This window comes from Rhea americana, unplaced genomic scaffold (assembly GCF_003343005.1).
Source record: "Rhea americana isolate MKP2758 unplaced genomic scaffold, rheAme1 scaffold_67, whole genome shotgun sequence".
Classification (NCBI taxonomy): Eukaryota; Metazoa; Chordata; class Aves; order Rheiformes; family Rheidae; genus Rhea; species Rhea americana.
In genome coordinates this window covers 4,142,650-4,156,278 of record NW_028186834.1, presented here as the reverse complement: position 1 = coordinate 4,156,278, position 13,629 = coordinate 4,142,650, and the positions used below count along the sequence as shown (strand labels likewise).

Below are 13,629 nucleotides of genomic sequence, written 5' to 3'. Positions count from 1 at the left end.
TGAAACGTATGTTGGGAATCATTTTTTTTAAGTCTCTAAATTTGCTCTCAAGCAATACTAAGTTTAAATAAAGCTATAGAAATAAAACTTCGGCATAGAAAAATGGAAAAACCAATTGCTTATCCTGTTACTTGGTTTTTCTTTTTCAACTTAAGACAAAATGTTTAATGAATAAACTATGTAGGTGATTCTTAATTTGCTTTTCACAAAGTCTTTGGGAAAAAATAGACTTTTAAATGGTAGACTGTAAGAAGTGATTTTTAATGTGTAAGTGTTAAAGTGTTTCTCCTTTGGGAAATATTGAACTAGATTCATTTTTCTTTCAAAGCTCAGTGCAGTTCCATTTCTGTATTGTCCTCTGGCATGCCCAATCTTTCAAAAATAGCTTTTTTCTATTTTTTTCTCCCCTAGCCAATAACACTGCAATGAATATTTGTGCTCTGTTTTGGATCTAAACAATGTCTGTCATCATTTCTCTTTGTTCTAGAGTGAAATATTGGAAAGCATTAAAAAAGAATGTACTCATTTGCTTTTGGACGAATGGTCCTGCATGTAGGTCTCCCTACATCATGCACATTATGTGTATAAAGTAGTCAGTCAGTCCTCAGAAAAGGAAAATGAAGTATATAGGAAACAGAACACATAAGAACTTGATAAAATTTTGCTACTATGGTATACTAAAAATAATTACATTGTTCTTTACATGAATTTTGTATCCTTTTAACACTTGGTTAGTGTGAATTTTCCAAGCATCTTTATGTCAAATATAACTTTGGTTCACTATCAGAATGATGAGCATTTAAATGCAGGTTGAAGTGTCAAGCTTTAAAAATCATAAAATGGACATAAAGATGGTTAAATCATTCCTAAATTTTTTTTTTTCCTGGAGTGGGAACAGAGATGACAAAATGGGGTCTTGTGGAATTTTAGAAGTGGAGGGTGGGGGGAAGGACAGTCATTGTCAGTACAGTATACTTGCATCACACTGGCCCTTCGTTTAAACCCAGGAGGTAAAAGAGCTTAGCTAAAAGGGCTTAAATACAAACAAAAGGAGATACAGGTGTACTGCTCGAATATTATAAAATGAAGGCAGATGCAGAGTCTCTCTGCATCTGCTCTGAGCTAGCTGGCTGCAAACCTGTTACAGATGAGAAGCTTTGTTGTACTGACTCACTTTGTAGGTACTCCACTATGTCAAAGGACATATTTGCTCAGGTTTAGCATTGTTCTAATGCAGTTATACAGCTTTTGAATAGAAGCTGGGTTGTATCTAGCCAGATCACATCTGTCTGCAGTCTTTCTGTATAAACGTATTTGAATGCTCGGTTTGAACACACAAATGCTTGAACACTACATAACAGCTCTTCTGCATGCTTGCGTTGTGAGAGCTGTTGGTGCTCTCGGAGGTAGTTAGCTCAAGCTTGATTTTGGGAAAGAGAACCTAGGTACATTTCTGTAGTAAAGATAGCATTAGGGAACTGCAACAGCTAACTTAGGCAGTGTCCTACTGTATTGCATTAGCACACTATTCTCCAGCCATGCTGTTTCCTTGTTCCTTACAGCCAACTACCTGAGCTGTAAGGCTCAACAACTAAACCATCTTAGAAATTGTGGGTAGCCTTTGTAGCCATAGTGTTTTGCTGTGTTATGCCTTTACAGTCTGGAAGATCTCCTGATGTCTGTTTGCAATCTCAATCCTTGGGATATTCAGAAACATTTTCCTGGAGCAGATGGTTCTTGCATTCTACAAAACTGTAGCATAGTATGCCTGCTGAATTAGTAGAGAATATTCCTGCAATTTGATACATGTTGAGTTTTTTACTTTTTCATTTCTGGCCCAAATATTTTACTTTACTTATTACCCAGTTTTCCTGGTAAATGAATGAATATGTTTGTTTGCTTTGCACATACTGTTAAGAAGAGGAAAGAAGTTTTAGAAGGGGAGGAAGTGTGGTTGTAAACCACAAGAAATTGGTAGAGTCTGTACTTCATTCCAGATCTGCTTTTCACTACCAAAGATAAACTTCATATTACAGGAAAACTTAAGTATTTTCTAAATATGTTGTAATGCTGTTTGCCATTTTGACAGTTGAAGGCTCTTTAATTCAGCTTTGCTTATTTGCAGTACATAAGTCTGTGTTATGTTTTTGTATGGAAGAATAGTGCTGACAGATATAAACCAAGCATATTCTTCTCTTCATTGTACTAGTAAAGAATTTACCTGTCAAACTGTTTCACCACTTGCCAAAGATGGCTTTTGAAGGAGTGAGGTAGAAGTTGAAATCAGTTGAAAGTGACAGTCGAGACCTTTTAAAGAATATTTATGAAGTGAAGTTCTGGCTTCAGCACTGCAATAAGTTTGGGAAGAATTCTTAGATTAAATAGTTCTTGAATCTTTGCTGGTCTCTATAAGATGTGGACTGCCAGCTAAAATTGTGATTATTATCCCCCTCCCAGCTCCAACTAGCTAGAATTCAGTCTCTGAATTATTGATGAAAAAAAGGAAATATATAATGAAAGAACTTTAATGTTACAAATTTTGTTCTGGAAATGAATGAATGGAATGTTGAGCCGTAGCTCCATATACAAACAGCAAACTAAACCAACATAAAAAGTAGAAAGCCAGTCATGTGTTGCTTTGCAGCACTCTTATTCCTCTCTTCTAACTCAGGTCTCTTTTTTTTTTGTTGTTAGTATTTGTAATGTTATTTTAAATTATAAGAACTCTAGAGAAGGATACTCTTCCAAAATTTACCTTCTGTAAATTATTTGACAAGTGAAATAGCCAGTGGATGATTGCTGACTGCCTTCTTTTAGCCTTTCCATAGTTCCACAAAGGAGACTCTTACAACAGCTTGCTTTATTGGTATGGTACAACTTTATGGTTTGGTGCCTTGCCGCTTTTATGCGAGTCTTGAATCATCCTGACTTTTTTGGAGAAGTATAAAATAGGACTGTCTTATTAGTATGGTATGAAACGAGACTAACATAGCTCAGCTAAGTAACTTTCAATAGTTTACAAGAGATTCTGTTCAGCAAGTTACCATTCCATTGGCATCCATTTTATAAAAGCCACTGTTTGTTCTAGGACCTAATACAGAAAGTCAGATGGAAAATATTTGCTATTAATCATTCGAGCAGAATTCTTGCAATGAAATGCACTCAAAGTACCTTACAGGAAAGGACGGTGACTGTGGTGGTATGCCTATTGTTTAATTGGCAACCATTGTGAACTTGGCAGCTCAAATATTGTTATTCTGCATTATAGGTATAATTAGAGTAAATATAGAATCAAAACTCTCTTCTTTCTTTTTGATAACAGCTACAAGCTAAATGTGCTGATCTGCAGGCAAAATGTACTGAAGCAAAGAAGGCATTAACGGAGGTAATTTTTGTTTTCCTACGTAAAAATTGAAAATCTCTCTACCTTGTTCTTGGGAGAACTTGTTGTGCATATAGAAATTTGAAAAGAGAATTTCTGCATTGATCATGAATATTCCTGCTGGGATAGCGAAACGCCTTTTTGCTTTCTCCATTCTTTAATAAAATGGTTAAAGAAATGTGGATTGTCTTAATTTGAAATTAATGTTATCTGTGAGTTCTCTGTGCTGTCTTACTAACTAGTCAATATATTTGTGATGAGTAGTGTTTTTAGACTTTGACATGGGCATACATGTCACGGTCAATCTGAGAAATAAGAGGATATAAAGATCAAGCTTTACTTGCTTTCTAAAATAATGCTACAATACTTTGGAGAAGACTCTGAGAAGCTGTTGTGGAAAGAATATTTCTGAGGAACTCTGAAGAGCTCAAAGTATTTGGAAAAATTAGACTTACTGGAGTCAATTGTTACAATTGATACGTATCATTTTATTTTCTTATGTTGTTTGACACTTAGTTCCATATTATTTAAACTAAACAGTGATTCTCTTTGAATCATTATTTAGAGAATTCATTTGAGAAGTATTTGTGGAGAGGAGTATTAAATTGTGAAACTCTATGAAGGCTTTTTTTTAAAGTCAGTCATACATGGCAGTTGTAGGTTACCAAAAGATACTAATGCATCCTGTGATTGCAACGTGAAGTAAAATATGAGAATAACACTATTTTTAATGGCACAAGTAAAACTATTAGTAAATACATCTGCCTGAAGTGAAATGTTAGTTTTATTGAACTGTATGGAGTTTATTCTTGGTTTGAACTATTTTATTTGTGCAAAAACTACATGTTTAAAGGTTTCTGCTGTTAAATTTTAGGTCATTGTAGTGAGTTAACTCTTGCTCTGTATATCCTTGTCAAATGTTTCTATACAACTTATGTCTGAAGTGTCAGGAATAGTAGTGGTAGTAGAGTTTTCTGTTTTGTTTTATTTTCCCCTCAGTGAAAGTTAAGGGATTATAATACAGGCATTGGTCAGAAGCAGGCAGCCACATCTGATCCATTTTACTGTCTGATGCAATGTCAGCTGTAGAACCATCTTTCAGTTATAAAAAATCTCTTTGTAGTTGGGCTTTGCTCTATATAAGTTTCTGCACTTTTTCTTGCTTAAAGCTTTAAATTCAGCACTTAAAAGCTTTAAATATTTTGCCTTTTACTGTGTTAGTAATGTTTCAGCTGGAGCACAGGTTGTGGGAAGGTATTATTACTGCCTTTAGTAGATTGTGTTGGAGTGTGTGGCAGGATAAGCATGCTGAAGTCAGTGAGCACAGTGCAGAGGATAATCATTATTTCTTCTTTAAAAAACAAACATGCATATTTCAGAAAACAGTGTTCTAATTAACATGATTTCCTCCTTTGGTGTAGCTGCACAAAAGAGTGGCAAAATATACAACTTTAAAGAAAAGTACCTTCAACAGTTCAGGTTGGCAGTTATTCTGAGAGGCAGGGGGACTTACCTGAGATCTCAGCCAGCTGAGGACTTGACTTGAGAGGTTTGGTAACTTGTATCTGGTTTAATGTGTAATTAAGCCCTTCTAAAACCTCATTTGCCCCAAAGTCATTGCATTTAGTATGTAGGAAGCCACAGAGTAAACACCTGTGTTCCCACATAAATTTTAGAGGTTTTTTTTGTTTTTGTTTTGTATGTGTGTGTGATAATCATTCTCACTTGTCTGCCTCTTTTTTTTCTTTCTTGAGAGTAGTAATTCTACTACTGTTTGCTACTGGCAGTAAATAAAAACCATCTCAGACTATCTCAACTGCCCAGACATTGGAACAGAGAAGTGAAGCAATGCTCCTTTGTAGCCAGTGTTTTCTCTGCTCTATTTGGAGCCTTTTCCTTATGGCTTGTGTAAATGGGACAGTTTTATTCTGCTTTGTAGCTGCATGGTCTCAGATACAATCTTGCCCTTCAGGGGCCAGATGGAGAAATTTAAGAGATCAGTCTTTGGGTCGTCTTCATCACTCTAAATTGATGGTGGTATTTAGGTGAGTTGCTATAGCTTTCACTGGTGCAACTTACCTCGTGTGTTCCATAGCATGGGAAAGCTGAGCACCATGAATTGTTCCTTGTGTACAAGTGTATTTCAGTGTATTATTAATTACAACCCTTAGGTTAAGAGTTGCAGTGAAAAGCTGGACAAGGAGTTGGCGGCCTTAGAAACAATAGAATCCCAAGCAGATTCTAGGTAAGCTTTTTAGCTTTTTTTTTTTTTTTTTTTTTCCCTCTCCTTTGTGACCTTTTAGGTTTGGAAAATGATTATAAAATGAATCATTTAATTTTGTTTCATCAGCCTAAACAAATAACTAAATTAAGGAAAAGGTTCCTTCTGCTCCGCTTACAAAGACAGGGTGTGGTTACCATGTTATTAAGTCTGAATGAATATTAATTGTCAGTCTATAGTTGAAAATAGTTGCAGATGCTTAAACGTGTAACACAAGCAGAGGAATCCAAGACTCATTTGACAGGAAGCCCTCATCTACTTATCTCCATTTTCTTCCTAATTGAAGCCTTCATCTTGCTTAAACTGAATAGGAGGGCCTCTTAAAACTTCTGCAGTAGTGAGGGAAGAACTGGGCAAAGCCATCGAAACACTGGGTGTAATACTACATTGTTGTTCTGATTCATCAGTGTTGGTGTGTGGATTTCTATTTTACAGGAAAACTAGTTTCTTCTAATTTTTGTTTTTGTTCTCTATCTGTTTAAATTAGAAACTAAAAGACTAAAGCTGTTTTCTGGGTCTTCAAATTTAGCATATTACAGAACCTGCGAGCACTTGTGGCTATGAATGAAAACCTCAAAAGCCAGGAGCAAGAGTTCAAAGCACATTGTAGGGTAAGGTTTACTTTATTATACAAGAATTGATATAAACAAGCATTCAAGCATTATGTATGTTATGCAAAGCTCTTGCTTTGTTGTCTCCCTGCACCTCCCCTCCCACTTTTTACTGGTATTTTCAGGTTCAGATTAAATAGTGCCACCAGCTTGATTTGTGGCAGAATTATGGACAGTTGCCCAGTTCTGCAGTGTACCACAACTGCAACAAGGCTGGAAAACCAAGGAAGCTGGAACTGGAATAACCAGAAGCACTTGTGCCCTGTCCTGAGGAAGCAGGGAGGTATAAGGAAGGATGCAGGGATATCTAAATTAGTGTAGCCCTCAAGGTTTTATAGTGCCTGGGACTCTTTGATTAAAGACTGTTCCTAGACATAATATTAGATCAGCCCTGTGCTGATCATTACTGTGGCTTTTTATTTGCTTTACCGTTCTACAGAAAATAACTTGGGGTATGGCAGGAGGGGATCTCACAGAATGTAAGATGGAGATCTGACTGTTTATTAGGCACCCACCTATGCTATTTACAACCTGAAACAAATTCTCTTGGATAAGGCAGTCAACAGTGCCCTGAAGGGGCACAGTAYCAAAGATGAAGGCTTCTTGAAGGTCCCTGGCTTTGGAGCAACCCACCAGAAGAGGCAAGCCTGAGATGCAGCTATTTCAGTCTTCAGAGCATGTTTCGGTTTTAGTGCTTAATTACTGTGTTTATTTGCCCTTTCACTGCTGTGTTGATAGGATACCTAGAAATATTATCAGAAAGAATTGTTTTCATTCTCCTCTACTTAAACAGTAGTGGAAGAGTTTTAATGCAATGAAAGAAGTAAAAAATAAAAATAAATAAAAAAATTGCCTTGAATCTGACTGAACACTCTTGACTTGGAAACTCTCTTGCAACTAACTTTCGATTAGTTCATTATACATTATACTGTAATATTACTGTTCTTCCTCAGTCTGATTTTTTCCATATCATTCATTACTTGTTTTAGCTGGATCTAGGTATTGACAAGTAAGAAATAGAACTGTTTCTATAGTTGACAGAAGATGATGTTCAGTTTTATGTGATGAGTGATAATGACTGCCTTAACCCTGGGCAGTTGTTTAATCTTACAAATCTGCAGGTATTAAAGTGTGTCGTGAACTGCAGAAATTTGTTGTAGATATGTGGAATCAATCTGCCTACCATCCCCAGTTTAAAAGATCTTAACTAAAAGCAACAAAAACTTTTTTCTTATTTTAAAGGAAGAAATGGAGCGACTTCAACAAAATATTGAGAATTTGAAAGCAGAGGCAGTGGAAAATGGGGAGGAAGAGGTAAGTAGCAAATGTCTAAGAGTTTACTTTTAATTTGTGTTTTAAAATCCTRTTCTAGGTCCTTCTGACTTCTGGCACATTCCAGTAAGCATTAAAATCCACTGTCTGTGTAGCATCGAAGAAGAATCACAGGCTGTTAGGAGCCATGTGTATTTCTGATAGAAACAGTTCCTCCTCAGAAATGTTTGCTTTGATTGTTCTTGTAAAAGTGGTTTTGTTTGATAGATGGAAGCACAAATTTTCAGTGGCTCAGTACACTGCATGCAGTAAGCAGTTGTCAAAACTTTGTATTTTATGCAAGTGCATCCAGACTGATGGGAATGAATGAAGAGTACAGAGATGGAAAAGGCTGAACCATTTGTATTTTTAGATGAATAAACAATGATATATTTATGTATTTGAGTTCAAGTAGATTGTAGGTCCCACATGTTGTCATCCTCCTGAACCTAGCATGAGAAAATTAAAATGTAAGCTTAGAGTTTAAATTTTTCCAGAAGAAAACATGATCACAAAATCCCCAAGTAAGCAAATCTAGAATGCGTGTCAGAGGGTTTGATATCTATCCTGGACCATGTTTATTTTTAACCCCTCCACTGAATCAAAGTATGAACACTTAGAAAATAAGCATAGAGAAGAATCTTCCCATACATATGTTGTTCTCTCTTCATTTTGATAAGAGTGGCTGCTGCTAAGCAATGGAAAAGCTATTGACAAATCTTGAAAACTAAGTATCGAAGACTTAAAAAGTAGCAAATTGCAATTGGTTGCTGTGAAAATGATGAATGATTTCTTTCATGCAAATCATGATTCATTATTTAAAAAAAAAAAAAGCAAATGATGATGTTATATAGTAGCTTTCAGTGAATGAACAAATTGAATTGAACAATTGATGAACAAAGCAACAAAAAACCAAGACAAAATAAATCCAATTCGCACACTTTTCCAATTGCAGATCTGATTTGTTACTGTAATCCAAAATTATCTTTTGGGTTCTCAAATTCTAGGAGCCTAATAAGATTATAGACCAGCAATACAAAACCGAGAAAGATAAGCTTCAAAAGATCCGGCTACTACTGGTGAGTAACTCCTTATAAATTTAGTAGGACAAAGTTACTGATGGTTTTTCTCATCTTCTCACTTTTACTTTTTTGTTGTTCTAATTTTTAAAAAATTTTATGCCACAGATCAACTGTAAATAAAATTGACCCTCAGTCAATACTTTTTCATAACTAAATACTTAATTTTAAAAATCTTGTTGGATGAGTTTCTTTCATTTTAAGAAGAGAACTAGCAGAGACTTTTTCTGTCCTCCTGCCTTTCTATTTAGGCCCGAAGAAACAGAGAAATAGCCATTTTACAACGCAAGATTGATGAAGTACCCAGCCGAGCTGAGCTAACGCAGTATCAAAAAAGATTTATTGAGCTTTACAGTCAGGGTATGTATATCAAACAAACATTCTACTGAAGGCTAAAGCCCTGAAAGGAGGGCAATTGCTTTATAAGCTGATGATGCGTAACAACAGCACTTGTTAATCCTGTGGTATTTTAAGGGTCATTTGACACTCACATAATACACCCAATTTTCAAGGTTTTATAAACTGGTTATAATAATGCCTTTGAGGATGAAACTTGATGCACAAGCTGTCTGGAGTGAATTTTGTCTGCAGAAGATTACTCATTTGGATCAATGACCAGTGTGTTTAGACTGAAGTCCTTATTCTGCCATTTACAAATGAGGTAGCTGTACATATGAGTCATGTTTACTCTGCTCTTAATGTTGGATTGCTTTCTTTGGCATGAGATACCTGATTCTCTATACAAACTATATCAAGAACTACAAAGAAAGTTTCTTGAAGGGATCATTTTTAGTCATTGTTGCTTCATAAATGTAGCTCTGCCTTCAAAAAGGTCAAGGGGAATCTGGAGAACTACAGGTTGATCAACCTCACCTTAGTTCCTGCAAAGATGATGGAGCGAATCTTCCTGGAAACCATTTCCAAACAAATGAAGGGCAAGAAGGTGATCAGGAGCAATCAATGTGTATTTACAAAGGGGAAATCACACCTGACCATTCATTCTGCAGTGCCTTCTACAATGAAATGCCTGGCATGGTAGATGAGAGGAGAGCAGTGAAAGTTGTTTATCTCAACTTCAGCTATGCTTTCAGTACTGTCTCCTGCAGCATCATCGCTGACAAATTGATGAAGCACAGGCTAGATAAATGGCTGGTGAAGTGGACTGAAAACAGCCTGCACTGCTGGACTTGGAAGAGTTGTGATCAGCTGCATGAAGTCCAGCTGGAGGCCAGTTACTAGCAAGTTTGAAGTTGATGCATTGGGTGGTTGTGCTGCTATTCAGCCTCATTGGGCTTGAGAAATGGGCAGAGAAGAATCTCAGAAAGCTTAAAGGGAAGTGCAAAGTCCTACATCTGGGAGAGATTAAAGCCATGTACCAGTACAGGCTGGAGGCTGATGGACTGGAAAACAGCTTTGTTCAACAGGAAAACAACTTTTCTGCAAAAAGTTGACCAGAAGTTAGCCTTGCAGCAGAGAAGGCCAATGGCATTCTGGTCTGCATTGAGAAACTGTTGCCAGTAGATCAAAGACTGCAAAGATAATTAAGGGTTTGGAGCATCTGTCATATGAGTAGAGGCTGAGAGAGCTGGGATTGTTCAGCCTGGGGAATCAAAGGCTCGGGCATACCTGATGGGAGGGTATAAAGAAGATGGAGCCAGTTCAGTGGTGCCTAGTGACAAGACAAGAGGTAATGGGTACAAGTTGAAAGACAGGAAATTCCATTCCAAACACTGGAACAGGTTGTCCAGGCAGGCTGTGAAGTCTCAATCCCCGAAGACTTGCAAAACCTGACTAGACATAGTCCTAGACAACCTGTTCTGGTGTTCTGCATGGAGGRGTTGGACTAGATGATCTGCAGATGTGCCTTCCAACCTCAGCGATTCTGTGAAAACAAGCCCATTCAGAAAACAGTTTAGGAAGCTATTTCAAAATATACTACGGATTTTTAATCCTTCCCTGTCCCTCTGTGTGTTTGACTAAAAGCAAGCTGCAGGTTGACTCACTATGACTTTTTTTTTTTCTTTATACCTAACTGAAGTGTCTGTCTTTTGTAAAACTTTGAGCTACACTGTCAAGAGAATCAGTGAGCTACTTGCCTTTGTTTTCCCCTTCCTTCTTCCTCCTTCTTTACCTTACATGGGCTCTGGTGTGTGTTGGAGTCTCTGTGAGCTGATACAACTTGCTAAACCAGTAAAAAACATGGATAGTTTTCAAGTTAATTTATTATATTAACTCCTAGAAGATCCATGATTAGCAGAGCTCTTCCATCTGGCAACAGTTGAGTCCTACAAAAACTGAACTAATCAGGAAAGCACCTCTTCTGAAGAAAGCCCTTCTGGAGATTGTTGTGTGTGCATAGATACATGCCATTTGTCAAGAAGCAACCTGATTTCAGCATTTGGAAAATTACCTTCCTGGAACATGCTGGACAGCCCTTAATACCATTCTTGATTTCTCTGTGCTTTCACAGTCCTTGCACTCAGCATACCTCTATAGGCTATAGCATATCCAGAATATGTGTTTGTTGTCTTGTGATGACAAGAAAGCTCTTCGGTCTGTTGTATCTCACTACTGCAGTAGTGAGATACTGTTGGTGCCTTTCTGGATTTCAGTCATTAAAATGTTCACTTCTGAGCTGTAGGTTGCTGGTTTGATTCTGTCTGAGAGCAGAATTCTACAAGTCATCTCACAGTTTTGTAAAGATTTTATGGCAGCTCTTTAACCTTTAGACTATAATTAATGAAGATGATTTCAGTCTGGCTTTTTTGGCTTGCTCATGACCTCTACTATAATTTTCATCATTAAATCATTTCATCTTTTCTGACCCATACCTTTTTCTGGGTTCAGGATTCTAGACAGTGCTTAATAAATTAACCATAACAATTTTTGCCAACTGTCCTTCTGTTGAACTTCTCCCTCAAGGATCTTAAATATCTTAGTTTTCCTTAGACCTTGAACTAAAGAACAGAGGAACACTTAGTAGTCTTGGAATATTGGTCATCATTGTCTTGTAGGCCCAAAGGGGATGAATGTCTGAGCCATACCTTCGCCACCAAGCTGTGACCATATGCTATATTTACCTAAAGCAGCCTTTTGAAAAGAAGGTATTGTTTAATTATAACAACATAAACAAGTTAAAGCTTTTTTTTTCCTTTTTTTACACTGTCAGAGCTTTCTTGGGTATCTAGCTCATCTGTAGCTTGAAGGGTATAGTATAAAACATGCAACTCTTCTCCCTGCTCCAGACCTTCCCCCATAGTGTTGGATTATCTAGTTCCTATCTGTCCTTGCTTAATCCCTTCTCCCTCCGCGCAGAAACAAACACACAAGTTAGCCTAGGACAACTGTTAGCAGCGCAGCAACCTGTGTGGTGCAAGGGAAAAGCTTATGAAAGAAATATGAACAGACAGTGGTAGGGAAGCACAGTTGACAGTGACAAGTTATGTTCACATAAAGTGTGGTCAACAGTTGAGGTTTAATTTAGACACTAAACTGTGTTATTTTGGAGTCCAGTGCTCGTATAATCTGCTACTTGCGAACTACTGGAGATTTACATGCAGATGCAGTGTTCTTCCAGAGTGTATTAAAGTGTGTCTTCCATTATTAATAATACAAAGTTATAGCAAACAATAAAGCCTACAAAGTATTTTTATAGGTTCTGTTTCACCTAATGCTCTTTTATTAGTCTGCCCTTCTTTGTTTGCAGTGTCAGCAACTCACAAAGAAACCAAACAGTTCTTTACTCTTTATAACACACTGGATGATAAGAAAGTGTATTTGGAGAAGGAGGTAAGAAAATATTACTGTTTTCTAAATGTTTAGTCTATGTAGAAGATGATGCAGTGTTCTTATGTAGCTTTCACACTCAGCCTTGTCAGAGAAAGGTTAATAATTTTTACAAGTAAAAATGAAACAACAAGCTTCATAAAAGTATTTCATTATTAACAGGAAAAGACTTTTTATTTTATTTTATTTTTTTAAATGTTATCATTAGTGTGGCACATTGACACATTCAAATTGCTGTGTTCACAAAACATGAAGAACATTTGAGTGGCAAATATCCCCGTCTTTGTTACGGGACTAAATTACCCTCCTTTTGTCCTCTTGGCTGCTATTTTTGTTATGAACCAATGCTATAATTATTAACGTCTGGAGACCAAATTCTGTCTGCTTTCAGCAACATCATAGTTAATTCTCAAGGTCTCATCCTGCCTATGCTGAAGTCACTGGTGATTTTAAGGGATCAGTATCAAAGGAAAATTTTCCTGAATGCAAGCTGTTGTTCCTTTCTCTCTGTCCCTGCTATACAGAGTTGGGCTCTTTGAGGATAACTTAAGATTTCAATTTCCTTTTTTGCAATGATAAGATGTGTAACTTCAGTAAAGGTGGAGMAATAGGAGCAAAGTTTGATTACAAAATGTCAGCATTGCCTTAAACTGTAAAAGGTTTTGATACTTTAGTCTTCTCTGATTCTCATAAAATAAGAACAGAAGATGATTTAACTAGTTTTGCCTTACACTAAGCAATCAAATATTCAAGTATGAGACAAGCCAGAGTCAATTTTATGACTATGTAAAGGCATTTTACTTCCTGGGTTGGTAATGAAGAAGGTGAATATCCATTTCTTTCCCTTAAGCGTTTGATTCTGCTGCATGAGCAAGATATTTTTCATTGTTTCAATTTGGAAAATCAGTGATTTATGTACCTTTTTTGAAGGCGTGTGATCTTGGCAGTTGTTTGCCATGGAACTTGGCTAATGGAATAGATCTTGAAAAATATTTCTATTTTAAAAACATTTTGCTGAAAGTTCTGCACCTGTAGTAAAACTTTGAGAAGGCATAGTTGCAGGGGGGAGAGGAACTTCCAGCAATACGGCAGTCCTTCAGGCTAGAACATAACATGTCAGGCATGTACAAGAAAATGTTAACTGTGAAAAAATCCCCCTTCATTCTTTCATGGTTCTTT

General features: G+C 36.8%; 1 protein-coding gene across 1 annotated transcript in view; it reads left to right on the top strand.

Moving 5' to 3' along the window:
- CCDC93 (CCC complex scaffolding subunit CCDC93) overlaps positions 1-13,629 on the top strand; it is a 50,928-nt gene that overhangs the window by 26,995 nt on the left and 10,304 nt on the right. Inside the window, exons 13-19 of the mRNA XM_085320929.1 lie at positions 3,323-3,385; positions 5,554-5,627; positions 6,193-6,274; positions 7,517-7,588; positions 8,593-8,664; positions 8,916-9,024; positions 12,371-12,453. Of these exons, the coding sequence (XP_085177055.1) occupies positions 3,323-3,385; positions 5,554-5,627; positions 6,193-6,274; positions 7,517-7,588; positions 8,593-8,664; positions 8,916-9,024; positions 12,371-12,453 (555 nt within the window). The remainder of the gene's footprint in view (positions 1-3,322; positions 3,386-5,553; positions 5,628-6,192; positions 6,275-7,516; positions 7,589-8,592; positions 8,665-8,915; positions 9,025-12,370; positions 12,454-13,629) is intronic.